The following is a 27,888-nucleotide window of genomic DNA, read 5'->3' as shown; positions in this document are numbered from 1 at the left end:
TTAGTAAGAAATCTTCATGTGTATCCTTAATGAAACAGATTGCAAGGCTAGCAGTGAACTCAGTGTACTGGAAAGTCAGTCTCTTCCCTGGATATTTATTACCATTGTCTTAAGCTGTGCCTTTGGCTCAGCCTTTCCATTTTTTTATTGGTCATAGGTAGAACTCTTTACAGTGGGCTTTAGGATACATATTATATGTAAAAGACAGTGTAATGGATGGCAACTTTTGCTAGATATGCACAAAGTTTTACTGATCTTTATGGCCTTTTGAGACTGTCTACATTTCAGTCCTGTATCTGAAAACTTCTGCCTCCTGACAGTTGAATAAAATGTAATTTTCATAGTTGATAAGACAACTGGAAGCTCTTCTAGTTTTGTTGTTGATATACTGGATGAGGAAGAATTTGAAGTTTTGTTTTTGGAAAAGACTTCTAGAAAGAGCAATCTCACACCAGAATATTGTCTTGTTGGCATTTACTAAAGATTTTGACTTGTAGCTGATAATATTCTTTTATGATGAATCTTCTGTTGTGTATTCTCTAGGATTAAAAATCCTAAGAAGTTAGTTTTATATGGAAAGTACAGTTTACATTTTTTTGATGCAAAGAACTAATCTGATTGGATTATCTCAACCTTTTAGGTGTTTGCTTTTTTTAATGTAGCTGTCGATTTGTGTGTTTTGAGACATTAATAAAAAGAATTAAAAACACTTGAGTTTTTATGACATTTTTCTTCCTGTTTATGGGTGGCACAGAATGACCAGGCCAAGGAGCTCAGATAGCTTGTACCTGGACACTCCAGTTGGATATGAGCAAGTAAGCCTTAAAGGTGAAAATCTGCCCATTTATGAGGAGGGGGAATTTTAAAAACAACTTCTTCAGAGAAGCAGATTAATATTTTCTTGTGAAGAAAGATGGGCAAATTTTTGTGTCTCAAAAGAATTGCACTGTCCCTTTGCAGTGTTATATCTGAAATCATCTAAATGGGTCTTTCTGAGAAAAAAATGAATTAGTACTTCATATTTAGACATTCATTGATCATTTTCCAGGTGGTTTTGTGAATGACTTAATATATGATGGTCTGACCTCAAGAAAGGTGAAGTGGGGATTTTTCTTTTGGGACTTGCCCTGTCCTGGAAGCTGTATCTTCAAGAGCAGAGGTTCTTTTCCCCAGTTAGTCAGTCACAAAACTGGCCTTTGAGCTGTGTGGGCATCTTTGCTTCAACAGCTGTTTCCCAGTTTGCAGATGAGAGGTTGCTGCATGCTGCCGTTATGTTTATGTGGTAGGTACAGGGTTTATACTGGCTGATGTTCTTCCGAGACACTTAACTTTTGTTTTCAAGTTTTGTTTGCTCATCATTAAGGAGAATTTTTTTTTCTGGACAGCAGGCTAACTTGTGAATTACTGATGGTATTTTTTATTCCTTCCTTACTCATGGGCTGTTCATCAGGTTATTAGCCAGAGTGTTTTCTAGATGTAGTGCTTCAGCATTTGCCTGTTAAAGGTATCCTAACAGGCGTCTTAAGATGTCTGTTGAAGCTATTTCAAACTGTCATGTATTGTTTTGGATTGTTTTCTCCATTTCCTTGATCTCCCCTCTAATTTGAGGGTCCCTTCCACTGTAACTGTTCCCAAGTTCATCAGTATTTAATTCTTAAGCTAACCACTGAGCACTGTAAGGTTTTTTTGGTGAGTGTGTGTTTTGAGATAAGTCTACTGACACAAAACTCTAAATCCATCATTTTAAATGGAGGAGAACTTGGACAAAGCTTTATTCTTCTGATTCTTCCTTCACTTCTAAATCTTCAAAAATACCGGTCATGCTGAAGAGTATTCATGATGCAAATGAAAGATCAGTCCTTAGTAAGCGTTGCAAAACGTAACTTCTAGGATGAGATTTCCATTAATGAAGAATGGGCTGACTGATTTTAATAGTTTAAAACGTAGTTCTTCAGTGGAAATTTTCATTCTGTCTCTGGTGCTTTGCAGTAATAAAGATTATATAAATGGAGTTATAAAGTCTCCTCTGTTGTGGTATACCTGCATTCTTACCAACCTCATACCATATTTTCAGAATTCTTAAATCATGATCTTATCTGTGATAACAGTTGCAAAGTTGTTGAAACTCTTTTAGTACTGGAGTTTGGCAGTTTGAGTATGGTATCGTGTGAAACATTTTGAACAGATTTCTAATGCTGATGAGATTTTCTGATTTACGTGCTGTTCAACTGTAGTCTTTTTCCATTAATATTTAGACCAAGTCATCTTGCTGGCCTCTCTAGAATTCAGTGTAATTGACATTTCCTTTTAAATGCAGTTGCTGAGATAGAGTGATATTTTAGGTCATTGTCTAGATCTGAAGTTTTTGAAAATGCAGTGCAATACCTCCTACAGAGCATCCATGAAATGACCTTTCTGACAGAAGTGGTGCTGAAATGTTCCAATAGTTAAGACTGAAAAAACCCTCCTTTACTAGGTATTATCAGATTTCCAAATACTAAGCTTTACAGACTAGTTGTGCGTAGCTATGTGTCTTAGTTTTTAGCCATAAACTTTCTAGGTTATTTTTGTTTTAACTACCATAGATTAAATATACAGATCAGGGTGCATGCTGCTTCTGTGGACATAAGAACTGCTCGCTTTCTTGAGCAAATTGACTCTGGCTACTGTGTAATATTCTTTTATCTATATATCCCAAATAGTAACCTTTCTTCACTTGGTTACCTTGGGGACTGCTTTGCATGGGCTCTTGAGATGTGAATTTGATTTTTCATGTTAGTGTTTTTTCACAGTTTTGTGGCCAGAAGGGTTATTTTTGATTGCTTTCTGACAGTGTTCATTGTGGGAAGGTACTGACTGTCCAGTGGAGTTCAGTGGAATTTTGCAATTCTGTGCTGGGAATGACTGAATGTGGAAGATTAAAAAAAAAAAAAAAAAGCAACAACAACGCCCCCCCCCCCCCCCCCCCCCCAAAGAAACAAAAACCAAAACAAACCACTATTTATTATTTTATGAATAGTAAACATCTAATGCTGAACTATATTACTATATTTGTTATGTCTGTTTCAAAAGTGACAGAGTTCAGTGAAAGTTAAAAATCAAAGACAGTGCTTTCCCATCAACCTTTTATTTCTTTGTAATAATTGTTGTCTAATTCCACTGTCTAACTCTGTGGGATTTTTTTTAATACAGTATTTTTCCTCTCCTTCCTTGTCAAATTTATCAAGTTGAGACGACATAGTCTGAGATACCCAGTGATCTTTCAACATAAACTGCTGTAGGAGAGTGAAGTAAAATGGTCTTCTCTAGTTAAGACTCTGAAGTTGAGAAATTACCTTTATCATGACAAATTGGCTAGTTTTCAGTAATGACTGATACAGGAATTTTGCTGGAACATAGAAAGTGAAGTTTTAGTAGTTACTTGAAATAAAAAATAGAAACTAATGAAGAAGATTTTTCTTCAAGACACTACTGATTGCTCTGACATCACATAAAATTTGTTGTGTTGTTTTTGTTTTTTTTTTTTTTTCAGATTTTGGATCACTCTTTGATCTGGAACATGACTTGCCAGATGAACTGATCAGCTCCACAGAACTGGGACTCACCAACGGTGGTGACATTAGCCAGCTGCAGACCAGCCTTGGCCTGGCACAAGATGCTGCCTCTAAACACAAGCAGCTTTCTGAACTTTTACGGGCCGGTAGCTCCCCAAATCTCAATATGGGGGTTGGTGGACCTGGCCAGGGAATGGCCAGTCAAACTCAACAAAATAGTCCTGGAATGGGAATGTTAAACAGCATGGTGAAAAGCCCCATGGCACAGGCTGGGTTGACGTCTCCCAATATGGCGATGGGTGCAAGCGGACCAAACCAGGGTCCTTCAGCCCAATCCACAGCAGGAATGATGCCAACAGTAAACAGTCCAGTTAACCAGCCTGGCATGGGAATGAATACAGGGATGAATGCTGGCATGAATCCTGGGATGTTGGCAGCAGGCAATGGACAGGGGATGATGCAGGGGCAAGTCATGAACGGTTCGATTGGAGCAGGCAGAGGGCGACCTAATATGCCATATCCAAACCCAGGAATGGGTAGTGCTGGTAACTTGCTGGCTGAGACACTGCAGCAAGGCTCTCCGCAGATGGGAGGACAGGCTGGACTGAGAGGGCCACAGCCTGGAGCCATGAACAAGGTAAGACAAGCTAAACTTGACTTTATTACCTTCCTTCTTGTGGTTGACTTTGTTTTGTAGGATTTATTTCTCTGCAGTATTGGTTCTATAGAACAGAATTTTTTCTTTTAAGAGTCCTGGATCATGTGGTAAATAGTTTATATGCTGCTAAAGTGGAATTTGTGGCAGTCATGGGAGGCGAAAATTGAGTCTTTCACAACAAGCAAGACAATTGCTAGATTAAAAAGCCTATTTTAGAAATCTTGTGACAGTATAGATTATCAACAGCTCTGAAAACTAACTTGATTGTATTTTATTCTGTTTTATGCGTTGTCTGCAAATGTATTTTCCCATCTAATGTGATGCTGGCAGAATCCATCAGGACCTTTTAGATGTGGTGCTTTTTTCTGTGTGACATTTAATGAGAGTATTTGTTGTCTGAGATCAGCTCTGGCATCTGCCAAGAGACGCATACAGGTTTGAATGGACTGATACACTGTATGTGCTAAGACATACATTGGCCTTGTTAAGAAATAGGTATTTGAGTTAATGGTGGAGAATGAATGCTCATATAAACACCTGAAGATAAATGTTGGATTCTTAAAAGACTGTTAATCCAACTCAGCTGTAGTTTTAAAATTTACAAAGGCTTTGTCTATAGGAGAGTAAACCAGAAAGCTGAAAAACATACTTTATTTTTATACTGGACAGGAAAGTAGATATGCTTCTGTAATTTAGGAGATTGGAAGAAAGTTGTTATCATGAGTCACTGAAAAGATGAGAAGACCTAGTGGTTTAAGTGACAAGGAGATGTCTAAATTTAATTTTTTTCATGCACAATTAGCTTTTTTAGAGTAGGGAGCCACTTGGGTGTTTCTTAAGTTTTAGCATTTTGATTAAAAGCCTAGAAAATACTGTTTCGGTTCACTTCAGGTTGGTATTTTGTGGTTCTTGGCTAATGAGCAGAAAGGTTTTCCAAGGTGCTTTGCAATACCTGAATAGATCTATCTTCGAGTGCTGAAGTCAGTTCACTTGGAGGACTTGAAATGATAAGTTGCATAGTCTATAAATGTATTTGAAACATAAATTAAAATTATGCTCTGTATTAATGGTTTTGCTATGCTTTAATGTATTAAGCAAAATTGTTTTAGTGTCTTGTGAATGTTATTAATTATGAAGATCTTTGATTTTAGCTGTTTGCTTAAGCTCATTGTGCTGCTAACAATGGTTCACGTGTATATATATATACACACACATACATATAGATATGTCTAGTAAGGAGTTGGTTTTGTGATCTTGTCATTTCAGATATTTTTGCCTGATAGGAAAATTGTTGCAAAGCTTGATTGCTACAGTAGAAAATTTGTATGCAGTTTACAGTGGAAAGAAATATGTAACTACTTAAAAGTATTCTCGTATTGGAATTATATAATGTCTCATTACTCCTTGGCTGTAAAAAAAAAAATAAAAAATATTACTTTGATCTTCAGAAAACTGTATTCAGAGGTCAAAAATTGATGTATGGGGTATTTGGGTGAAATGCAACTTCTTAATCCTTACTTATCAGAGCTAAAGTAGGGTTATGCACTATAATAAACTCATTTATCTGGAAGAATTAAAGAAAGGACATAAAATCAACCTTTTGACTGATGTACTCCAAAATTAAATTGTCTTCCTTGCTTGCTTGAATTCTGAAATGTGCTCTACATTTAAAGTAAGAACATTTTGTGCTTCTGGGAATATTCAGACCAAATACATTATAACTTTGTTTTTTAGTTCATAGTCCCAGACTGGTTAAAAATACTTAGAGTTCTTTATTGCTGATAAAAAACCTTGAAACTTCTAGTGTAAGTACAGTGGGTATAGCCCTCATAAAGGAGTTGAAACTGCCGGATGAGAAAGAACAGTCTGAAATGGAGGCTGAAATTCCAGAATGTCTTCAATTGGTTTGGTTGTTGGCAGGGAGCCTGTGTTTCACTTCATGCAGTGGAGTTAGCAAAATCTGACAACAGTAATGTCTGACCGTTTTATCTGTCCACCCATCTGCTTTTGTTTTTTCCCACCTACAAATCTTCAAAAAGTAGATGAAAACAGAAGACCCTAAGCAGTTGTTTTTAAAAGACAGGTTTTTTTAATTGGCAAATTTAGTACTATGTTGCTGTTAATGTGGGAGTTTGTGTAATAACTTCTGTCGGTTTCCTTCATCGCTGCAAAAAATGTGCATTATCTAGGAGCTGTCCTTCAGTGGGAGGAAAAAATAGACCAGACACTTTGGTTGTTTTCAACTTCATTATGCTAGCTTGCCAAAGTCAGCCCCTTTGCGTCTGAGTTCTCTCTTGGTGAAAGAGGTGTGTTGTCTGCAAGGGTTTGTATGGAGAAAGAGCTCAGGTTTCCTGTGAGGTTAACTACTTGGGAGGGAGGATATTATGCTTGTCTAACAGTAAAGATGAGCTCCAAGTGGCTAGTCAATTTGGAAAGCAAAATCAGTTACGCTTCTGCTTTGCTCTGTTGTCCTGTGAAGTTACTGAAGCATTTTCCTTCTCTCCTCCCAAAACACTGGCTAGCAATAAAGTGGAGCACTTGCTTTACACATTAGCCATGTACTTCACAACTTCTAGTTGTGCATGTTACTTTTTAGGACTCAATCTCAAATGTCAATGTAAATAATTTATTTGGGGTCACCTGGTATACATAAACTTGTACTGTCATAATCTGCCCCGTACATCCTGTGGTCTAATGCTGTAGTTTTATGTATGATGTAAGCAGTCACTGACATAAAAGAAGCAATGCTGTCCGCATGCCATCTCTGTGCCAGTTGCATGACAGGCTCAGTGGAACTAATCCAGACTCATATGGTCATTAAAAAAATAAGTTTTAATTTGAATTGGTTTTGTGGTCCAATTTATACTCACCGGTTGGATAGCTAGTGCTGATATTCAGGAGGGGACATATTAAAGGAGCTGATATTGCCAGTCAGAGGAGGGTGTGGACCCTGCTTTGGTGACAGTACCAGCTTAAAAATGCTTGTGAAAGTCTAGCCTGAAAGGAACTGTTAGAAGTTTTGAGGGGAAGGGAATTGTATCAAGTTTTGCTTTCTTGAATAGCTTTTTGTTTTCTATGTGCTTGGTTGTGTGCAAGTTAGGAGGATGACAGACATGCCTATTACTCTTAAAATAGAGTTTTGGAAATTGTTTGGAATGCTTTGATTCTTTCAGTGTTTAAGCATTTTGGGGGCTTTTTGTTTCACTAGATAGTTTTACAGCTTTGATTAATTTAAAAGTAATCAGCAAATTCAAGCTCCATAATAAGTTAAGAACAAATTCACGTTTCCTGTTTTGAACCATTCTTCATTTGAAATTATATCTAGTTAAAACCTTTGGTTGGTTATTCCACTGAGTTCTGATGAGAGTGCCCAGTTACCAGTTATTGTCCAGCCTCTTATCAGGGGATAAGGGCATTCTGCATATAAGTTGGTGCGTGCATTTCTGTGATAGCAGTGCTCTATCAAAAAGTGACTGGTTCACGTGGCCTTCAGGTCATTTAGATTTCACCTCCCACTGATTCAAGAAATGTTCTGTTACTTGAGTAATGAAATGGATGTGAAGGCAGTTCAGATTAGTAAGGGCATTATTGCTGCCTCTGCTATGTGCATAGTTCACTTGCATGTGAAATTACTGGAAATGTTTACAGTTCCAGTAATAATTCTTTGTCATTTGGCTTACTCTTTGAGGGTTCTCCCCTGTTGTAATGGATACACTTGGTTTTATCGTGACCAAGGGTACCATCCAATCAAGTACAGCAATTCATTAAAAGTGTAGTTGTGTGTTCTGGTACTTTTGCTTTTTCTTCTTTGGTGAACTAATGTGAAAAAATGGATAATTGCTCACTTTATCCCCGTGTAAGTGAGGAATGTTTGTTTATGAGGGAAAAATGGAGCTGTAAAGACTTGTCTTTGAGTCTAAGTTTCTGGGGTGGATAGGGGAGTTTCTTGCACAGATGGCAGTGAAATAATGCTAGTGTCTTGTAATAGGTGTCTTAAAACATTATGTTTCAGCCATGTATGTTTTTTCATGGTATTGCAGATACAGCCTTGTACTTGTCTCATACAGTGGTACTAACACCACCTTTCTTTGGCGGGTGGTTCAGCACTCGACTGTTTATCTACCCCTCACTCCCAATAGATCATTAATACGGTGATGAACTATATGTTAGTCTTTCTGGTTGTTTCCTACTGATAAAATTATACAGAATTATTTTTATTTTCCTTCTGTAGTCATGAAGTCATCATTTGCTTGATGTTTTATTCATGTTTCTCAACATGTCACAGCAAATGACATGAGCATGCTCCTGCTTCTTGTGCCAGGGTCACAAGGCGACCTCGTGCCAGGTGAAGAATATCCCAAATGATCCTTCTCTTGACCCAGTCTAGAGTTGTGTGCAGGTTGGTGTGGTCAGATTAGTAGGTCTGTGATGGCAGGACCAGGGGGCATTGCTGTGAGTTTTGGCTGTGGATCTGGCAGGTGTCAGTCTCACCTGGACCAAGTGATGGCTGCTGATTTGTTCCAGGAGACCTTGAGCATTTGGTTTTTAGCATCCTTTTTAGGTGTTGCTTGAGTGTGTGGCTTTCGGAGTCAGTTTGGCATGCTTGCCCTACAACCTAGCCTGTGCTTCTCTGGTCTTTGCCTCTCCTGTAGGTTGAGGTGGGGAGTTGAGGATTACCCGTCTTGGGAGCAGCTGGACTGAACTGGGCATGTATTCTTCTGCTGCCAGGTCCCTGGGTACAGCAGGGTGGAGGAGGTCCCCTTGGGGTGGATGATGGTTCTCAACCCTAGGGAGAGTAGAGCCCTGTGTTTCTGTCCTGGAGACAACCTTGTTTGAGGGGGCTGGTTTTGCACCCAAAACAGTGCGAATGGCTCATGCTTGAGAAAACATCAGAGATCTTTTTGCTGGGCCAACTTGATTAATATGTTTGAAAACGCCAGATGCTTCACATAAAGTTTGTGTCCAGCTGCATTGCGCATAAAAAGGATTGGCATGGTCAAACCTCATCCCTGTGTTTAATTAAGCAGCTTGATTTTTGGGTGACATAGCAAAGGTGCTTTTTTAAGTCTAGGTTTGGATTTCTCCCCCTGCAGTCGGGACAGAGCTGGCTCACCAGTGCAAGCCCACAGTTACTCTGAATCCTTCAGTATAAATGTGTGAAGTCCCCAGCTGAGTTGGGCATCTTGATTTCTCCATGTGACACCAGGGTGTGAAAATGTGCCTTCAGCCTTCAATTGAGTTGTTCGGCTAGGTTTTTTTAAAGGCTAATAGCAGCATAAGTTGCGGAAGTCATATGGGGGCAGTGTTAGTGATGGCCAACATAATCTGTTTTAGTGTACTCTTGGGTGTCAGCTAACTTTGGGAGCTATGATTGTTAACACACTTGAAAACTTTGCTCAGAAATTTCTGGTTTTGGGCATATACCTGATTTCAAAACCCTTTGTGGAGCCAAAGGGATCAGGCTATCTTACAGGAAAACACCTTGTTTTCTTAAGGAAATAATTCCCACTGTCACTCCTTGAACCTGTTGGTCAATTTGAGGCAGCAGTGATGATGGGGAAGAGTCCTGACAGTGTGTTTGCTGACTCCTTACGTTTTTCTTCTCCCATTACCTTCTGCTCAGCTTGCACATAAGCTCTTATTAGTCTTCTGAGGGAGAGGCAGGAAGGGTTTGAGTCTTACCTGTTCTGGTTTTGGCAGCAGCTGCCTAATCGGTCACCATGTGTGTTCATCATAGTCGAGACATGGCAGGGGTGATGCCAAAAGAAGGGAGAGGAAAGGAAGCTTTTTTAGTTTTGCCTGATCATTGCTTAGTTTGTTCATCTGCCATGTGTAGATTCTTTTCATTGCTCTCTAATGTATTACTGCTGTGTGATTATGGTTATTGCTTGTGTGTGGAGGAGGGGGGCTGGCCTCAAGGGAATTCACTCGTATGTATCAGATGTCTAAAGTGGCAGGTTCTTTAGTGAATTTTGTGTTCCTCATCCTGTAGCTTGGGTTTGATCCTGCTTTATTTTGTAAAGACAAACTGAAGGATATTATAACGGATTGGCAGATGTTACAACCTGAAAAAGGAAAGTGTTTGACTAATCGCAGGTAATCTCTGGGCATGTAGGTTACTTCTCTGTGTGGGTTGGATGCAGGAAAATGCCCAGACTTGAACCAAAAAGCATTGAGGAGACTGAACATTGTCTAGTCAAATGCTGACATGACTTGAAACAATGCAGCTCTTTAAAGTATTTTCCTGCTTTTATTATTAAGTTATAGCTCCTCGAGGATCCTGCCTGAGTAGTAAGTGGTGAGAACTTGGTAATGTTAACAAAGATCTCCAGTTTTTCTGGTCCTCTATGGCTAGCTGTTTTGGTCCTAGAAGGCCAGATTTCCTGTGAAAAATAGATGGGAATGCAAGGAATGGGGAAAAAAAAAAAGTCAGAGGACAACTTTATTGGCAAGATTGCTCCTAACTGTTCCTTAGGTTCTGGGGCATTCCAAGGCAACAAACGGTATATTCTGGTATGCTAAAACAGTTTAATATGCATATAGCTTGTATGACATAAGAATCTACTTCCCCTCTGGATGAATGGTTCAATAGATTTGTTTTGTTTGCAGAGTTCCTTCCTACAATCTCCTTTGACCTCTAGTACTGCTCACTGCAAACAAGTTACTGTGACTGTGTGTGTGGTGTTACCTATGCCTATGGTGTATTCTTAAATAGAAAATGATTGTGTACTGGAAAGGCAGACATGCATTGTTATGGTTGTCTGCAGGGGAGCTGTGGGAGTGCTGACAGTTGGGTAGGAGAGTTTTGGGATAAACCCTGCTGATATGAATGAAGGTGGTCTTTGCCTCCATTTGGAGTCTGCACAGATGTAGGGAGCAGAAAAATTCTTCCAGGCTTGTAAGTTATATAGTCCGTGGTACCAATTTGTGATTGGGAAAGCTGAAATGAGAAATCTGTTGAAGAATATGTTTTATAAAGAAATAATCAGGTCAATTCTGACCAGACTGACCTCAAAGGCTGGTAAGTTGGCTTCGCTAACTTTATAGGAACTGTTTGGTTGAGGAGTTAATGTTGTGTGATGGGTAAATACATGCACATAAAGGAGCAGGGGAGGTATGTGGATCAGTATTGCATTGCAGCTGGTTCATGGCTGTGATCACTCTTGCTTCTCTGAAGTATTGCTTTGCCTTCTACATTGTGAACTTAAGCTATCTTACTTGAACATCTTACCATTTTAATTCATAGATGGGAATGATGAGCAATCCCAGCCCTTACGGCCAGCCATATAGTCAGAATACTGGGCAGCAGATCGGAGCCAGTGGACTTGGGCCTCAGATGCAGAATAAAGCTGGACTGCAGAATAGCTTGCCACAGTTTCCAATGGACAAGAAGCCAGTTCCTGGGGCAGGAATGCCTAACATGGTAAGTAGAATGAAAGGTATCTCCAGAAAATGTTGTAGTAGACCTAAGTGGAGCGATATACTCTGGTGTTGCCATGTTTTAAATTTTTGCAGCTGTCATACCCACTGTGAGTGCATGCTCCTGAATCCACACATAATGCACTTGTTTCGACTCCTAAATAGGATGATATGAATGAGAGGGCTGAGTTGTGCTTTCTCTGTTGATAAGCTGCACCTCCACTCTTCGCCCTTCAAACGTTGTTAGCAGAGGAAATGAAATGGAGCTTCTTAACTGAAGTGAGCTTTGCCACCTGTTTGGACACCTCTGCCTCTCCTCTCCCGTACCTTCTGTTGTGGTTGGTGTGTGTATTGGGCCCCTTCTCCTCAGTGTGGCTTTGTCTTGAGGATTGTTTTCCTGCTTGTCTTCCCTGATGCTTTTGGGAGAGACAAGTATCCATTCTTAAACAGGTATTAGCTATGATAGGGCTTAGAAGCCCCTGTAGTGTGTGTGTTCCTGTTCTGAATTACATGAACACACACAACAGTCCTGATGCTGGAGGTTCCCTGGCAGTTGTTGCTGTAGTAGCCCTGTTGCCTCCCTCTTCCCCACCTTCCCTCACCCAGCTATTGCAGCAGGACTTTAGGAAAGGGGAAATAAGAGTGGTGGGAGAAGTGGTCGAAAAGTGGATGGCCCAAGCCTATAAATGACCGGTTTTAACATTAGGTACCCTAGCTTGAGCTTAACACTGGTGGCTGAATGTATTTTAGAAGCTTAAATCAGGGGTATGACATGCAATATGTCCTGCCTTTTTTCCCCCCTACATCTTTTTTTTTTAAATTTGGGAAGCAAATACACATTTCTGAATACAGCTTGTGTTTCTCCCTGCTTCAGATTCTACCACCCCACCCCCTGGGAGGGTCAGTCTCTTGATCTTAGTAACTTGCTGAAAAAACATTTCCTGGTAACTTTTATACCTTTGAATTAAAAAGAGCTCAGTCCTGTGAGTTTTATTTAATGTTTTTTAAGTTGAGCATGAAACATTGAAAGTCTAGCAAACCAGTTGGTTGTATGAACCAATGAGGAAGCAGCCAAAACTTGCTGTTCAGAACCCCAGCTGTCAAGCATGTGTTCAGTGCAGAGTATATAACTCTTTTGAAGTTGAACTGCTACCCAGCTGAACCTAGGAATGAAAAGTTGCTGCTATCTCAGTTGTCATTTAGAATGACAGGCTGCAAACAAGGCAGTTACGGTCATATTGGAACATATACAAACCCTGAGGGGACTGGGTAATTGGTGAAGTCTCCTTGTAAAATGAAAGGTTAATGCTAGTATCGAAGAGCTACGGGAGAACTGGGGTTTAGGAAAGCAGGTAGCTGAGATCTAAAAACCTGGAGATCTCCAGAAACATCCTCTAAAACTCTCTGTGAAGAGTCTGTTAGAAACTGAAGGCTGTTGAACTGAAGTGATACAAGCAACATAGAGTCCCTCAACTTCTCTTCTTTGCTGGGTACTCCTTAAATGGCACCTGGAAGAAATGGGAAGAAGTCTGAAGAAATAAACAGAAGTACAGAAGAAGTACTAGATGTTGCCATACTTGACATTAGTTTTGTGGCATTATCCTGAAGTTGTGCTTCATCTCTAGCAGAGACAGACTTGGAGATGCTTGTTTCGAATGCCTGTGTGCAAGTTTCCTGATGGAAAAAGGTTCCCAGAACTTGTACTTCATTCTCCTTTTCTAGGAACATTCAAATTGAGGCACCTTATACTGAAATAGGACGAAAACTCTTGTCATTCTAAGAGTTGCTTTCTTCTGTTAATGAAAGAACTGTGAATGCAACTTTCTAGGCTCCAAAATGAGGAGGAGATTTGAGGTCTAAATTCTATTAATATTTTCTGGGTGGTCTGGCACCACAAATTAACCTGTGAGCATGTGCAAAGTTCTGCTGGTCTTTGATAAGGCAAGAGCTAGGACTAGGAAGTGATACGGGGAAGAAATTGTGGCTGGAAAGAGAATTATTGCCGGAACTGTTGCTAAGGGGTATATTTAATATGAGTCATCCAGAACTACAGATAGGTGAGCTACCCCTTTAATCACAGAATGTAGTAAGTTGTTTCTCTTCTTCAGTTTTTGTTGTTGTTTGTTTATGTGCTAAGTGGATTATCTCAAAAATAGATTTATTTTTGGGAATTTCCTTTCCACCTTCTCCAGGGCCAGCAGCAGGCTCCCCAAGTTCAGCAAGCTGGGATGGGGCCAGCAGCTTCTCAAGGAATGGGATCTGGAGCACCGACAGCAGATCCAGAAAAACGCAAACTCATCCAGCAGCAGCTAGTTCTCCTCTTACATGCTCACAAGTGTCAGCGGCGAGAACAGGCCAACGGGGAGGTGCGACAGTGCAACCTCCCTCATTGTCGAACCATGAAGAATGTCCTGAACCACATGACACATTGTCAGGCTGGCAAATCTTGCCAGGGTAAGTGGAGAAGTGGTTATATAGACATGCGCAACATTTGCAGGATGAGAAGGGCTCCTAGGAAGAGATGAAGAACTAGTGGGTGGCTTGGGAAGTAGGTTAAAAAAGATTCTATCTGTCCCCTTAAGAATGGAAATCATAAACAAGTACTGAGCATTTAAAGTTTAGGCAAGTTAGAGGGGACAAGATAGCACAAAGACAAGTGAAGATCTTTTGCTTAACTTAACTCACTGTAAGATCTTTTCGATGCTGCCTCCTGATAAGGGTAGACACAAAGCGGGAATCTGCAAGCAAGAGTCTACCTGCCTCCCTTAAAGAGAAGAGACAAATCTCAAGCGATAGCTGGCCAGGAATTAAGCTGCTACTGCCACTGGCAAACTCTAGTCTGTCATACTAGCCAAGGAAAGTATATGCTACCTTTTTGGTAGCTTAGCGTTGTCTGGATTGTGCAAGTTGCTGGCATCTCAATTACTTGGTACAGTCTGCCTGATGTATATGGTGTTACCCTTCAAGTCAGGGAGACATAGGCTTGCATGTATAATACAGAGCTTTCAAGGAAGCTTTGGTTGAGCCAGTACTTGAAGAAATCTGGCTACATTTTCAGGCCTAGTTAGTGCTGAACTATTTCAAGTAATAGTTTACTGACCTGTGTTGATATACATGTGTGCCCTGAGAGAAAGAGTTGCACCCTACCCAGTTTGGGTTGACCATGTGGAGATACTGGCAGTAGTTCGTGAAAGTTTTTTATTCTCCTCCCTTTCTCAGTGGCACATTGCGCATCCTCCCGACAAATCATCTCGCACTGGAAGAATTGTACGAGACATGACTGTCCTGTATGTTTGCCTCTGAAAAATGCTGGGGACAAAAGAAATCAACAATGTAAGTCTACTGGGGAGTTCTGTATATTGGATAAACCATAAAATGCGCGTTGAGAGTTAACTTTCTTGCACCCAGGTGATAGTGGTGATGCCCTTGAACCTGGGAACACCTAATATGATTTTCCTCTTGCTTTAGAGTCGCAGAGTATTTTTCTGTCTCTGACAGCTAGTGCTTATGGACACTTTCTAACTTCATTGGATTTTCCTAGCAGGAGAGTGGTAAAGGTGAACAAGTCGTAGCTCTCTTAACCACATGATTGGCTTTTCACTACCACCTCTTCCAGCTGGCCCGGTTCTGGAGACAGATGTGCACTCACACAGAGAGTTGTGTCATTTCAGCCCTGATGGTATTTGGTTCTGTCTTCATCCTTTGTTTGTATCAGATATCTCTTCCCTCTCCTCTTTGTGTCCCCTTGGTCTTCCTGCCAAAATCTTTGGCGAAGTGTTTGTTGTTGTGTTACCTGTATGGGGTTTTTCCTCCTTTCTTAATGTTACTTTGGACTCTTCTCATGACTAATATGAGCTATTTCTTGTTTTAAGAAAATGGAAGGAAAAAAAAAAGCATTACAATGGCTGCTGAAGAGCTGTATGTACCCTTCTGCCTTTAGCATCTATGACATGTTGTGTCTCTGTTTTCAGTTTGAAGCAAACAGATGTGTCCTAAATACTTAGAGTGGGATTTCCTCTCAGCAGCTCAAAGGGAAAACGGCATGTTGTTGGAATGGCTGGTTGGGTCAAAACTTCTATACCTGTTTCATGACAGGTTTTTCAGACCTGAACTCTCCTCTGCATGCTCCTAGGAGATGCTTTAGTTCTGAACAACCAGTGCACTCTTCATGTTCTTTCCCTGTTTTCATGGACCTTTTTGGCTGCCTCCTGCTGTCCTTACTAACTTGGTATGTCTCTTCCAGCACTGCTGGGCGGAGCTGCAGTAGGACTTGCAAATACTGGCTCTGTGGGTGTGGGGCAGCAGACAACACCCAGCATAAACACTACCAGTCAGATAGACCCCAGCTCCATTGAGAGAGCCTATGCAGCCCTCGGACTGACCTATCAAGGGAACCAGATGCAGACACAGCCTCAGGCTCAAGTGAAGAATCAGCAGCAAGGACAGTCACCTCAGGGTCTGCGTCCTATGAATCCTATGAGTAAGTTTGCTTGTGTTAAAATACAAACTACAGACAACTTTCCCATGCTACCTAATGAAAATTTTCTTAACCTACTAGCTTAATATTGCTAGTTAATTTGCAAAAGCTATGGCTTTGCAATATTTTAGACTTGAGATATTAAGCTACTCAGTGAAACAGGAACATTAGAGGGCTGAGATGCTTTCTCTTGGAAAACAAGTTATCTCGGAAAAGTATTTTATCTGGAAAAATGATTTTTTTGAGAACCAGCTTTCTGAAGTATTTTATTTAATGTTTTGTAGCTTTATAATTGTACTGTAATGCAAGTTTTGAGCTTTTTAGGAGTTTCTAATTGGAAATGCATGCATTGGAATGCCTGTATTTAAGTGTACTGCCTTGTCACTCAAACTGCAGCAGTTGTATCTCAAATACGTAATGTTTGTTTTCAAAATGAATAGTAGTAAACAACAGGCTTTCTGAATCCTGTCACATGGACTCACATAACTGTAAATTGTCTGGGTGGCCTATTGCAAAATCACAAAAGACTACATAAGAATTCTAATTTGAAGTGCAATTCTAACATGGCTATCACTGGTGTCAAAGGAAGTAACCTTTAACCATCAAATCTAACTTTGATACTTTGAGATTACATTACAGGAATTTTTCTCACCCCAAGCTCTTTGCTTGAGTTGCTTAAGTAGAGGTGGGTCTTTTTAATGGAAAAGAGGAAAGATGGGCTGGTAGAGATTTATCATGAGCTTGTATGGGATTGTAGTGATCTTGCCTATATGCCCCATGGCAACCTTGTGTACAGAATGAGTGCTGTGTATGCACAGGAATTTCTTGGGGAAGGACTTGAGAGATTACAGAGGAAAGTAGCAATTGGTTGCAGGCTGCAGTTTGATGTTCTGTTTCTGCACCAAAGGACATGCTGCTACTGAGTTACTCAGCAAAAGGCTGTTGGGTAGAGTAGACTTGTTAATGAGATGACTGGTCCTCGTAAGTTGCATGTGACCTGTGAACTGCTAAAACTTTGCTGTCCAGTGTGTAAAGCCTTCAAAAAAGGAGTGTAGGGAAGGGTCCAGAGAGCTTAGTCTTAAAACAATTAGATTAAAATAATAGTGGTTTTCTACTGTGTATTAGTGTTATACAAATAAATTGATTTCTAGAAGCTCCAAAATGTTATAGTGAGGGCTGTGAAAGGTTGAAAGGAATGTATCATCCATTTTTCTGAAGCAAAATAGTTCTCTGGGGGTTTTTTACTTATAGACACAGAGTTTGGTCTGCACATTCTTACTGGGTGCTCCTTGTAGCACTGATAAGAAAATCCAATGAGATGGGGTTGAAAAGCTCTTGGAGGGTGAAGAACTGAAGCTTAACGTAGAAAGGATAAGCACGGAAGGTGTAGACTTTTGACTGTTGTTTCATTATTAGGAGTGAGTGACTAAGGACAGAATTGCAGCAGGTGAGACAGGAATTATCAGGTCATGGCTAACATGACAGCAGGGCTGGTTTAGGAGAAACAGCAGGATTTGGTGAGGACTGCCATGTGAAAAGATGCAATCCTCAGTACATGAAACAAATGGTTGGTTTTGGCAGTTGAAAAAAGAGAGTTAAGGCACAGGTCGATAGCTGTCTTCTACACCAGCTTGCTCTCAGATGGCAAAGTGAATTTGGGAAGGAGAAGAAAGTGACTTAAGGGAAGGGAGACTGGGGGCAGCTTTATGAAAAGACTGTTAAATGCTTGGTTGTGATATTAGAGGTATGTATTAGTCTTAATATACTTACTTTCAGAAATACAGATTCTGTAGGATTCAGATGTCCCAGATACATGTGAAGCTTGGTAATGACTTTCATGCTACACTCAACTTCACAAAGTGATCTGTTCAGAAGCTCCAGACAGAAAATGCTGTGTTTTTCTTCACTGTTTGAGTCTTAACTGTAGCATGTGAAGAAAATAGGTATTTTTTTATGGTGATTGAGATCTGCTGTGATTCAGAAAAGCAGATTTTGGTACGTAACAAATTACTGGAGGTTTTGTCTGCAAAGAATTGTCAGATTTTTTCCTTCTTAGTACAAACATTGCAGTTAGTTGTAGGATCCTTAAGTATGGAGTGGGTGAGAGGGGACCTTGTCAGATGTAGGTGGTAGCTGACGTTACAAGTTTTTGAAGCCTTTGTGAATATATATCCTAAGCCCCTGAATGACAGAAAAACCCAACCATTTCCAAACAAAGAACCAGAAGTCGTCGGTAATGCTGAATCTTTAGTTAGAGAGTCACAGAAAAGGACTCTGGTACATAACATCTGCAGCAAATTGAAATAGCTTGCTTGAGAGGTTTAGGAGGATGTGAGGAGTCATGTGGTGTGATGCTTCACCTGGAAGACACTAGTATTGTGCCTCAGACTTTTTCTGTGTTTGAAGAGGGTAGAGAGTAACAGGTAATTAAATTCCCTTCACAAATGTCAAAGTACTTGAAAGTCTAGACCCTTGTTAACACTGAGCAGTTACTGATTTTGCACAGTAAATGGGCTGTTGACTTAAGAATACTTACTCTTTCCTAGGTGCAAATCCAATGGGAGTGAATGGAGGAGTAGGGGTTCAAACCCCTAATCTGCTTCCTGACTCAATGTTACATTCAACCATGAATTCTCAAAAGTAAGTTGAATTATTCTTTGCACCCCAGTGATTTTGTTTTGAACTCATGGCACTTCTTGAATAAACAGTGGGGTAAATGCCATTGATGACTATCTCTCCCTTTTGGATTTTGTAGCTTTTGTTGCAGTTTTCCAAATCCTTGGGTAGGACAGCATGTACTCTTTCACGGCGTTGTTTTGGTGTCTGTGAAGCTATTTCTGCAGAGTTTGTCCATTGATTAGGGAATGGCTGAACTAGCACTTTGTCCTAACATTATTCTAAAAGAGGCTATGACTATAAGATGACTAAGCTTGGGCTAGACTTTTGCCCTCAATTCTTGCTCTGTTTTTGAAGCCCCATGATGAGTGAAAGCGCCAACGTTGCCAGTTTGGGAGCCATGCCAACAGCTCAACCATCCAATACTGGAATTCGAAAGCAGTGGCATGAAGACATTACTCAGGATCTCCGAAACCACCTTGTTCATAAATTGTGAGTAGCTGATACCAAAACAGTCTCCTGTTAGGTGAGTTGTTGCATTTGAGGTCTGTGTGTGGGGCAGGAGGAGGCCTGGCTTCCAAAACTGGGGGGCCAGGGAGGAAGTTTTATCAGGGTGTGTGAGAAGGGAAAGCAGAAACCTGGAAGCTGCGTTCTTGCTTTCCTGGTCGTTAATGGAGCTGCATCTGCTGGTTTGGGGCTGTTGCATTGGGAGTGTCCCACTCTGTACTCAAGCCATCTCCCCGGGGCAGCGTCCCCCAGGAGCAGTAGCAGTGCTGCAGTCTGTGGGGAGATCTGCTTGCCGCTTTGCGTTCAGATCACCGGGGTTAGTGCTGATGTTCCCATCTGGGAACATCCTAATCACTTGTGTGCCTTATTTTTTTTTCTTCCCCAGAGTCCAAGCCATATTTCCCACTCCTGACCCTGCAGCACTGAAGGATCGGCGTATGGAGAATCTGGTGGCGTATGCTCGGAAAGTGGAAGGAGATATGTACGAATCGGCAAACAGCAGGGTGAGATGCGATCCTCCGTCATCCAGTCACGTGTATCTCTGCCTTGATCCCATAGTGGCTGGGGAGGAAGGGGGGTGAAAGCACAGATGAGAGTCCCAGGCCGAGGAAGCGTGTGTTGAGGGGCTGCTGGATGGGGCCTGGGACTGCCTGTGTGTGTGTCACCTGTCGGGGTGTGTAGTTCTCCCAAAGAAGCACATGAGAAGAGAAATGTCTGGTGTTGGGCTAATGGTTGCCAGCAGTGCCCCGAGCAGTGCCCCTTTTTGCTCTCCTATCTGCCCGGCAGCCCCTGCAAAGGGGGAGCTGCCCCCACCCAAGCCGAAACGTGTTTTCCGTGCCTGGATCACTGTGACCTGTTGCCTTTTCTTAATGTGTGTGTCGTCATCTTTCCCGCCTTGTATTCCTCCCCAACAGGCAGAGTACTATCACTTGCTGGCGGAGAAGATCTATAAGATTCAGAAGGAGTTGGAGGAGAAACGAAGAACCAGGCTGCAGAAGCAAAACATGATCCCAAATGCTCCGGGCATGCCACAGGCTCCCATGAATCAAGGGCCCAACATGGGACAGCCGCAGCCAGGGATGTCTGCAAGTAAGAACAGTTGGGTTACTGACTACCTGGTGCAGGGAATCCTGTACTGTCATTGTCATCATCGTCAGGCTGGTGACCATTTTGCCTTTCTTGTTTCACAGGTTCAAAGTTAAACGGAACTTTCTCCTCTTTGTTCAGAAGTACTTGCAAAATCTTTGCTTATGTGTTAATTAATGGCCATAGATTATCTAAAAGCATTTAGTCTTCTGAACAAATTGAAATACTGTAAACCTTTACACTTTGAGGGTGGAGGGAATGGAGATAATTTGCATCCTTAACATTGTAGAACTTAGTCTCATTAGGTTCACCTCTAGAGTTAACTGCTGTAAAGATAACTTCTGCTACTATAAGAGAAATTATTTTCATAATGTTGTGTGGTGTTTAAAATTATCATCCGTATTACTATTGTTGCTAAGCAGAGAGTATGATTGGAGTGCGTAGGTATTGATGCCATTGAAAGTTTAGATAGTGCTTGTTCTATGCCACATTTGTTTTTCAGACAAACGGCCTTTCCAGGATGCAATGAAAACCAGATTTCACTTTTTTCCCCTTGCAGCTGTCTTCTATTTCGCAGTAGTTCTGTTACTTGAATTGACCTTCCTAATGCTAAACAGATTATGATTATTGCCATCAGGTTCCCTGCTAACCATGCATTTGTATATTAGAATAAAATTGACTTTGGAGAGAAGTTAATGATCAAAACTATCATGCCTGCTGAAGAGTGTAAATGTCTCTTTACAACATCAGGAAGGGTCAGGGTGCTGTAGGCTGTCAGGTATCTAGTATATTTTTATTTGGGTAACAGATAAAAACAGGTAACACATTATTGTGGGTGATATTTCTAGTTAGAAAGTGGAGAGAGGCATCTGCTGACATAGTAATATTGTATTTCCAGTTAAGTCCAGTAAATAATTGAAATACAGGATTTTAAACTGTACATCTCTAAATAAAATGGCATCCCGTACGCTGATTTTAACTGTAAAACAGAAATAGTAATTTTTTTTTAAACTACTCTAGCCACAATCTTTTTTTTTTTTCCCCCTCTGTGATGCTGGACTGACAGCTCTGGAAACTGAAGTAGTCTTTCTTAAAACTAAGTGCAACAGTTCTGCAAACATATTTTCTAGAGCACTGCCCATTCCCCCCCGACTCTCTTGAGAGCTTTCTTCTCAGAAGAGAAGGATTTTTCTCCTTGATTCTTTCAGTCTTGAATGTTCTTAGATACTTAACAGTTAAGAATGGAGTTCTTAAGATGCCTCATGGAAGCAGATGTATAGCTGTCAGTGACACTGTAATAAGTTATTTAAGAAGATGGGGCAAAATTTGAATTAGTCAAGAGACAAAAAATTCCTGTTTTTTTATAACACTGCAAAAAGATCCAGTAGCTCTTAGCATATGCTACAAGAATCTTCATCTGAGGTTTTTTTTTCCTGCTTAAATTCGAATGTATCATGGTAAATCCAGTTCTGGGGTTTTTTTATGGTTGAAGTCAGAACAAGATTTACCATGATGCGTTGCCAAGATCCAAGAAAGATCCTTAAAGGTCGATGCTGTGACTTCATTTGCTGTAACTTCTGTAGGAAGTTGATCAGTGGTAGATCTGACACTTTTGGTTACTTATGTGATCCAGTAGCTCTCTTGAGAGCTTTGATACTCTGTTGAACCATATAGTTTTCATAGTGTTTTAACTCTAGAGGTGCAGTAACAGTGTAGAGTGGTCTGTAGAAGTTCTTGTGGTGTGGAATGTTCCTGAGCTACTAAGTTTGTCGATAACGTACTTCAAATTTGTTCTCTATTTCTGAAAGCTGGCTCTTAAGTCAGAGGATGTTTCTGTCAATGGGACATGCTTATATTTTCGAGGGAGTTTTTGGTTTTTGCCTCACACTTTGAGGACTCTTCAGGAGTGTTTAGTTACTGGACTGTGTCCGTACTTTGTTTTTTACACATGGGTTTTAGTGTGTAATTCTCACTAAAATGTTTGGTGGATAAAACCTGGTGGTCTTCTAAATGCCATCATCTTATTCCAATATCTTTTTTTTTTCAGATGGTCCTCTTCCTGACCCAACCCTGATACGTGCCAATGTGCCAAACCAGATGATGAATCGCATGCAGGCACAGCCAGGTAAATATTTGAAGAAAATTCACTACTGTGATTTTGAAGGAATCTTGGAATTGGGCAGCTCTTGCTGAAGTGTCATAGTCCTTGTTTCACCTGCAGTTTTCCCATTTGATTAAGAGAATAGCTATCTGTATGGTCTAATACTTCTATAACTATATATATATATTATGTATATAAAGAACTATATATCCCTCTCTAATAGCATTTCATGATCTTGTCAGTTTGAGCTGCACATTAGCTGCTTGCTTTGTTAAATAAGGAACTTGATGCTTTCGGAACTTCTGATTGTGTGAACATAGGATGGTGGGGTCAGTCAAACATGGTAGGCCTAACCATCTTAGATTAGGACATGTTGGTGGCAGAGGGAAGACGGTGAGAATTATTGCTCAGAAGGAAGGGGGAGAACCTTTGTTAGATATTCAAGAAGTATTGTAGCCAACGTACAGAGTATTTTAAGAATTAAAGATACAGTTTGGGATTCAATGAGTGAATTTCTAATATGTAATGAGGACAATGCAACTTTCTGTAGAGAGTTGGTCTTCAGCAGTAGATGTGACACTTTGGGGTATTTATCATGTACTCCAGTAGTTCTCAAACTTTAGAGCTTTGATAACAGTAGAAAAAAGTCTTTCGGGAGGAAAAAAAACTAGTCCGTATTCTAAAGGAATATGGTAGCTTGGACACTTCATATTTAAAATTCTTCTGTGTCACTGGTTGATAGAAGGAACTACTTCCTTTGTAATATTTCATGCTTGAAAAATGGTTGCTAGAAAAAGAAGAAACTGACAGCATTTGTTCTCCAAATGTTGAATGGTGCCCAAAGGAGAATTCAGGCCTTTGTTTATAAGTGTTTTTTTGGCACTAATGCACAGGAATGAATCAGTTTGGCCAGATGAACATGCAGCTGTCACCAATGGGACCCCGGCAAACCCCTCCTCTTCAGCACCCTGGACAGCTAAGCCAGGCTGGGGCCATGAACCAGGTCAGTGTGTGTTTTGTCCAGGGTGTTGAGCTCTCATGTGTGCTTCTGTTGGCTGTGGTTTCCTTAAATAAAAAGAAATTTAAAAATCAAGCATTATTTCTTCGTTCTGTTGACCCTTTGGGTTTCTCCTTTTGCATCTCCACTGAAAGATTTGTCTGGTCTATGGTAAGTCTTTAGATCTTCATGGTACAAATTGCCTAAAAAATAAGTTTTAAGTGCTTTTTTAGGCTGTTGCATCCTTAAAACAAGGAGCAAAAATCATAAGTCACAGTCCCAATCTGAAATCAATATCCTTTTCTTTAGCTTACAAGGGAAATTATAATTTCTGTATTCTGAGAGGAGCTATAAGCAGGCTTTTCATATTGTATCTTACAAGATAAGAGGCAAGCATCAATTTCTACAAGATAAATGGGTTTTTTGTAAAATGTTATGGAGGTGTATGCACATTGTGTAAAATGAGTTCCTTTCTTTTCCAACAGATGGGATTTCCTTCACGTATGCAGCAACCAGGAGTTGGCCAGCCTTCTGGTCAAAATCAGTTTCTACAACAGACCCAGTTTCCTGCTTCTTCCCCAGGAATGAACACAGCGAGCATGCCTATGACTCAGCCTGGCAGTCAGACACCAGTTTCTCAAGTAAGTTCTGATTTCTGGAAGTGGTGTCAGTGGGCTCTGTCATATACTGGTTTCACTGTTCAGTTTGTAGTAATGGAGAACAACTTGTTTTCTTCAGATGCTTTCAGAATTATAGTCAACCAAATTCATTTATTGAGACTCTCCGTTCTCCTGATGTAGCACTGGGAATGGCAAGGGTGAAACATTGTTGACTTGTTCTCAGGCTTTAGTTAGTGTGACAGTCTTTTTTTTTAAGTTTGTTTTTATGGAGCAAAGAAATTGTTACTTAGCTTGCAGTAGTTAAGAGTTTCTTGCTGAACAGCGAAGCAGCAGAGTCTGAGAGATTAAGAGCTGGTGGAATAAGTTGTGAAAAGGCATGTCTGTCCAGGATCAATGTGTGTTGCTGGCTTTGGGGGATAGGAGGGTTATCACTACTAAAGATCTGAACTTACGGTGTAGCAGTTTCCTTTCTGTCCTTTCCCTCTCCCTTTTCAGCAAGAACCTTTCAGGCCAGGAAGAAGTAGGGAACGAACGTCAGTTTGCTTCTCATTGATGCTTCTCCCTAGTTTGCAGGCAAGATTATTGTGGAGTGACAGCTTTTTTCCTTGACCAAGGAAATAATGGTACAGTTACAGCTGTACTTTCTGATGATAAATTCAGTTTCTACTCTTGGGAGTGGGGGCCTGGGAACACTAAGTGTATTTGAATGCAATTTTCCACTGTGGTGCATTGTCCCATATTCAGGATGTACAAATCTGCAGTTTCGGAAAGAAATGCTTTGCAAACTGATAGTGTAGGTGTGCCATTCTTTAAATATATCAACAAGTGTAAGTTATTCTGTCAGAACTTCTCCTTTAGAGCTGAATAAGTTATAGAACAGCTTTGTGTTTGTGTGGAGCATTGTGTAGACCATTTCTCCTCTTGAAATAGTTTCTAAAACCAAAACAGATAGTTTGTCACACTTTTTAAAAGTATGCCAGTAACTGTGGGAAAGCAGCCATTTGACAATTATTTCTCTTGCTTTTCTATTTCAAGTCATTGCAGATGTGTACTTGTTTTCCCACAGGCACAAATGACCAGCGCTTCCTGCCCTGTGAATTCTCCTGCAATGGCTCCAGGTTCTCAAGGGAGCCATATTCACTGCCCACCTCTTCCACAGCCTCCCATGCACCGAAATTCTCCTTCTCCAGTTCCTAGCCGAACCCCAACACCTCACCACACGCCCCCAGGCTTGGGATCACAGCAACAGCAGGCGGCAGCAGCTGCCACTACTGCCCCCACACCTACTCCTCAGGCAATGCCACCTGGACCACAGTCGCAAACTATGCACCCCCCTCAAAGGCAGACTCCAACACCCCCGCAGGCACAGCTGCCTCCACAAGTCCAGCCTCCAGTCCCAGTCACCCCATCGGCAGAGCAACAGCAGCAACCCTTGTCACAGCAGAGCACGACTGCGTCTGTTCCCACACCAACAGCACCACTGCAGCCTCAGCACCCCACAACACCTGTAAGGAAATACTGTAATTGTGCTTTCCCTGCAAATGTTTAAGTGTAAGGTTTATCTTTTTTATTTTGGTTCAAGTCTGTGATAATGGAGGTAACTCCTGGCATGTTTAATATCAAAATAGGTGGTTTTACACTTGGAAAGTAACAGTTTTTGCATCAAGACAAGTCTATAGATCATCTAGTATTTCCAGAGAGGGAGTATTTTTTAGAATTCTAGTACATGTTTTGAAATTCACTGCGAAACATGGATGACGTCTTTATGTATAGTGATGGTGTACAATAGGGAAACAGTAGGTAATTTTCTGTATACTAGGGCTTCCAGTGCATGTTTGTTTCATGTTTTTCTATAATTGGAGTTGTGCAGCAGTATGTTCTTCAGGTAAAGGAAGTAGAAGGACTAGAGTGCATTTAAACTTGGTGGAAATGTAGGATAGGTAAAAGGTAGATTAGAGAGAAAAAAAAAAAGTTCATTAGAAGTCTGTTTATAATGTGTGTTTTGTTCCCTCAGCTTTCACAGCCAGCTGTAAGCATTGATGGGCAGGTATCCAACCCTCCATCCACCAGCAGCACAGAGGTGAATTCTCAGCAGACTGTTCCAGAGCAGCAGCAGCCACCCTTGCAGGAAGTGAAAATGGATATTAAAACAGATGAAGGGGAGCCAGAACAAACAGAGATGCAAATAGATGAGAAACCTGAGGTGAGATTGTCAGCCAGTTGTTGGGTAGAGTATCTTTTATCTAGTGCTGCTAGATGCTTTGTCTCCATGCAAGCCATTCCTTCCAGAGTTCAATGAGAGCTGTGGGTGCTACCTGCTGCTGCTGCTCTTTTGAGTGTGTCTTTTTCCACTTCTTCTAAAGAAGGGTCTCTGTTTCTTGGTGAAGTAGTAGAAGCCAGTGGCCACAGGAAGGACCATGATAATGTGGTGGCAGCTGTGAGGCTTTTCGGTAAATGCCAGTGTAAGAGGGCACTCAGGTCAGTCTTTCAAATGTTGATGGCAGCTGTTAAATGTTAGAATAGCAGCTATTAGGACAAGAGGAAACGGTTTCAAGTTGCCCAGGGGAGGTTTAGATTGGATATTAGGAAGAATTTCTTCACTGAAGGTGTTGTCAGGCACTGGAACAGGCTGCCCAGGGAAGTGGTGGAGTTGCCATCCCTGGAGGTATTTAAAAGATGTATAGATGTGGTGCTTTGGGACATTTAGTGGTGGACTTGGCAGTGTTAGGTTTATGGTTGGGCTCAGATGATCTTAAAGATCTTTTCCAACCTAAATGATTCTATATGTATGTGATGGTCTGCTTTACTGGGTTCTGACAACTTGTCACTGAGGACAGCTAGGAGTGTGGTTGCCAGTAGAGTCATCCTGGCAGCCCCAGTGTATGAGAGACTGTGGGACTTACCTGAAGGGCTGGATGAGTACCTGTGTGTCTACTTGCGGCTCAGAATGGTTAGCAGCTCATCATTACTACTACTGCAGTGTTTAACGATGCTTTCTAGCCCATCTGCTCAAGTTTTAGGCAAGCTTTGACTACAAAGTAGGTACCCTTTAATCCTAGGGAAGAGTGGTGGGCAGGATGGCAGATTGGATGGGCGACTTCACAGGAGACATAAGTGACAGCCTTCAAACTACTTTGCAGGTTAAAGCTGAACCAGCCGTGGAAGAATGTAAACCAGACCAAATGGAGCAAGAAGAGAAGAAATCTGAAGTGAAGACTGAAGTATCAGAGGGGGAAGAAAGACCAACTACTCCAGCTACTCAGTCTTCTCCGGCAGCTGGGCAGTCTAAGAAAAAAAGTAAGCAGGAACACTGTTTTGGCTGAAATTCACTGCATCTCCCTAGAGAAATCTTTGGGGGGGGAAAAGCTGAGCTTTCTTCACTGATACTCAGTAGGCTTATATGGATTGTTCTTTGTGGCTTTTGGATAAGAATATCTAATAATACATGGTGCTTGTAACTGGCTTTGGGCAAGTTCTTTAAGGCTTTAGTATTAGCCATTAAGCCTTAGTAAAATTGTCAATACAATAGAGATTTGAAATACTCTTTACTTACAGATTTTCTAGACAAGTATTTTCTTGGGACCTCAGAGAGGGGCTGTATCTGGAATGTAAACTGGCTCTATTAAATTTAGCAGTCTCCTCTGTGATAAAAACAAGATTCTCTAATATTTTGGCCATCTCCTTGTGTCCAGGTGATCATTTTAATATCCTCAGAACTCAGTGTTGCAGAGGATAAACAAGCCATGCTAAGTACCTTAAACCCATTGTCTGTGGTCTTTTTCCACAGACCTCACATTTTCTATCAGGTTTCTTTCTTACAGCTGTTTCTGCTGTCTTTCTAATGTTGACTTTT

The 27,888-nt window shown here is 40.9% G+C and overlaps 1 protein-coding gene across 5 annotated transcripts in view; it reads left to right on the top strand.

The window, feature by feature from the left end:
• EP300 (EP300 lysine acetyltransferase) overlaps positions 1-27,888 on the top strand; it is a 61,131-nt gene that overhangs the window by 12,583 nt on the left and 20,660 nt on the right. For 4 of the 5 annotated variants that reach the window (XM_074871064.1, XM_074871062.1, XM_074871063.1 and 1 more), the window contains exons 3-17: positions 3,533-4,191; positions 11,459-11,635; positions 13,824-14,085; positions 14,851-14,964; positions 15,875-16,111; positions 18,655-18,748; positions 19,082-19,216; positions 19,617-19,734; positions 20,146-20,320; positions 22,365-22,442; positions 23,312-23,421; positions 23,901-24,056; positions 25,102-25,542; positions 26,050-26,238; positions 27,176-27,332. In XM_074871064.1, the coding sequence (XP_074727165.1) occupies positions 3,533-4,191; positions 11,459-11,635; positions 13,824-14,085; positions 14,851-14,964; positions 15,875-16,111; positions 18,655-18,748; positions 19,082-19,216; positions 19,617-19,734; positions 20,146-20,320; positions 22,365-22,442; positions 23,312-23,421; positions 23,901-24,056; positions 25,102-25,542; positions 26,050-26,238; positions 27,176-27,332 (3,102 nt within the window). Of the gene's footprint in view, positions 1-3,532; positions 4,192-11,458; positions 11,636-11,759; positions 11,911-13,823; positions 14,086-14,850; positions 14,965-15,874; positions 16,112-18,654; positions 18,749-19,081; positions 19,217-19,616; positions 19,735-20,145; positions 20,321-22,364; positions 22,443-23,311; positions 23,422-23,900; positions 24,057-25,101; positions 25,543-26,049; positions 26,239-27,175; positions 27,333-27,888 lie in introns of those variants that run through there. The other variant, XM_074871066.1, reaches the window with a different exon arrangement.

Source organism: Strix uralensis, chromosome 5, assembly GCF_047716275.1.
Source record: "Strix uralensis isolate ZFMK-TIS-50842 chromosome 5, bStrUra1, whole genome shotgun sequence".
NCBI lineage: Eukaryota > Metazoa > Chordata > Aves > Strigiformes > Strigidae > Strix > Strix uralensis.
Note: the sequence above shows the minus strand (reverse complement) of the source record. Positions and strands in the feature narration are given on the sequence as shown.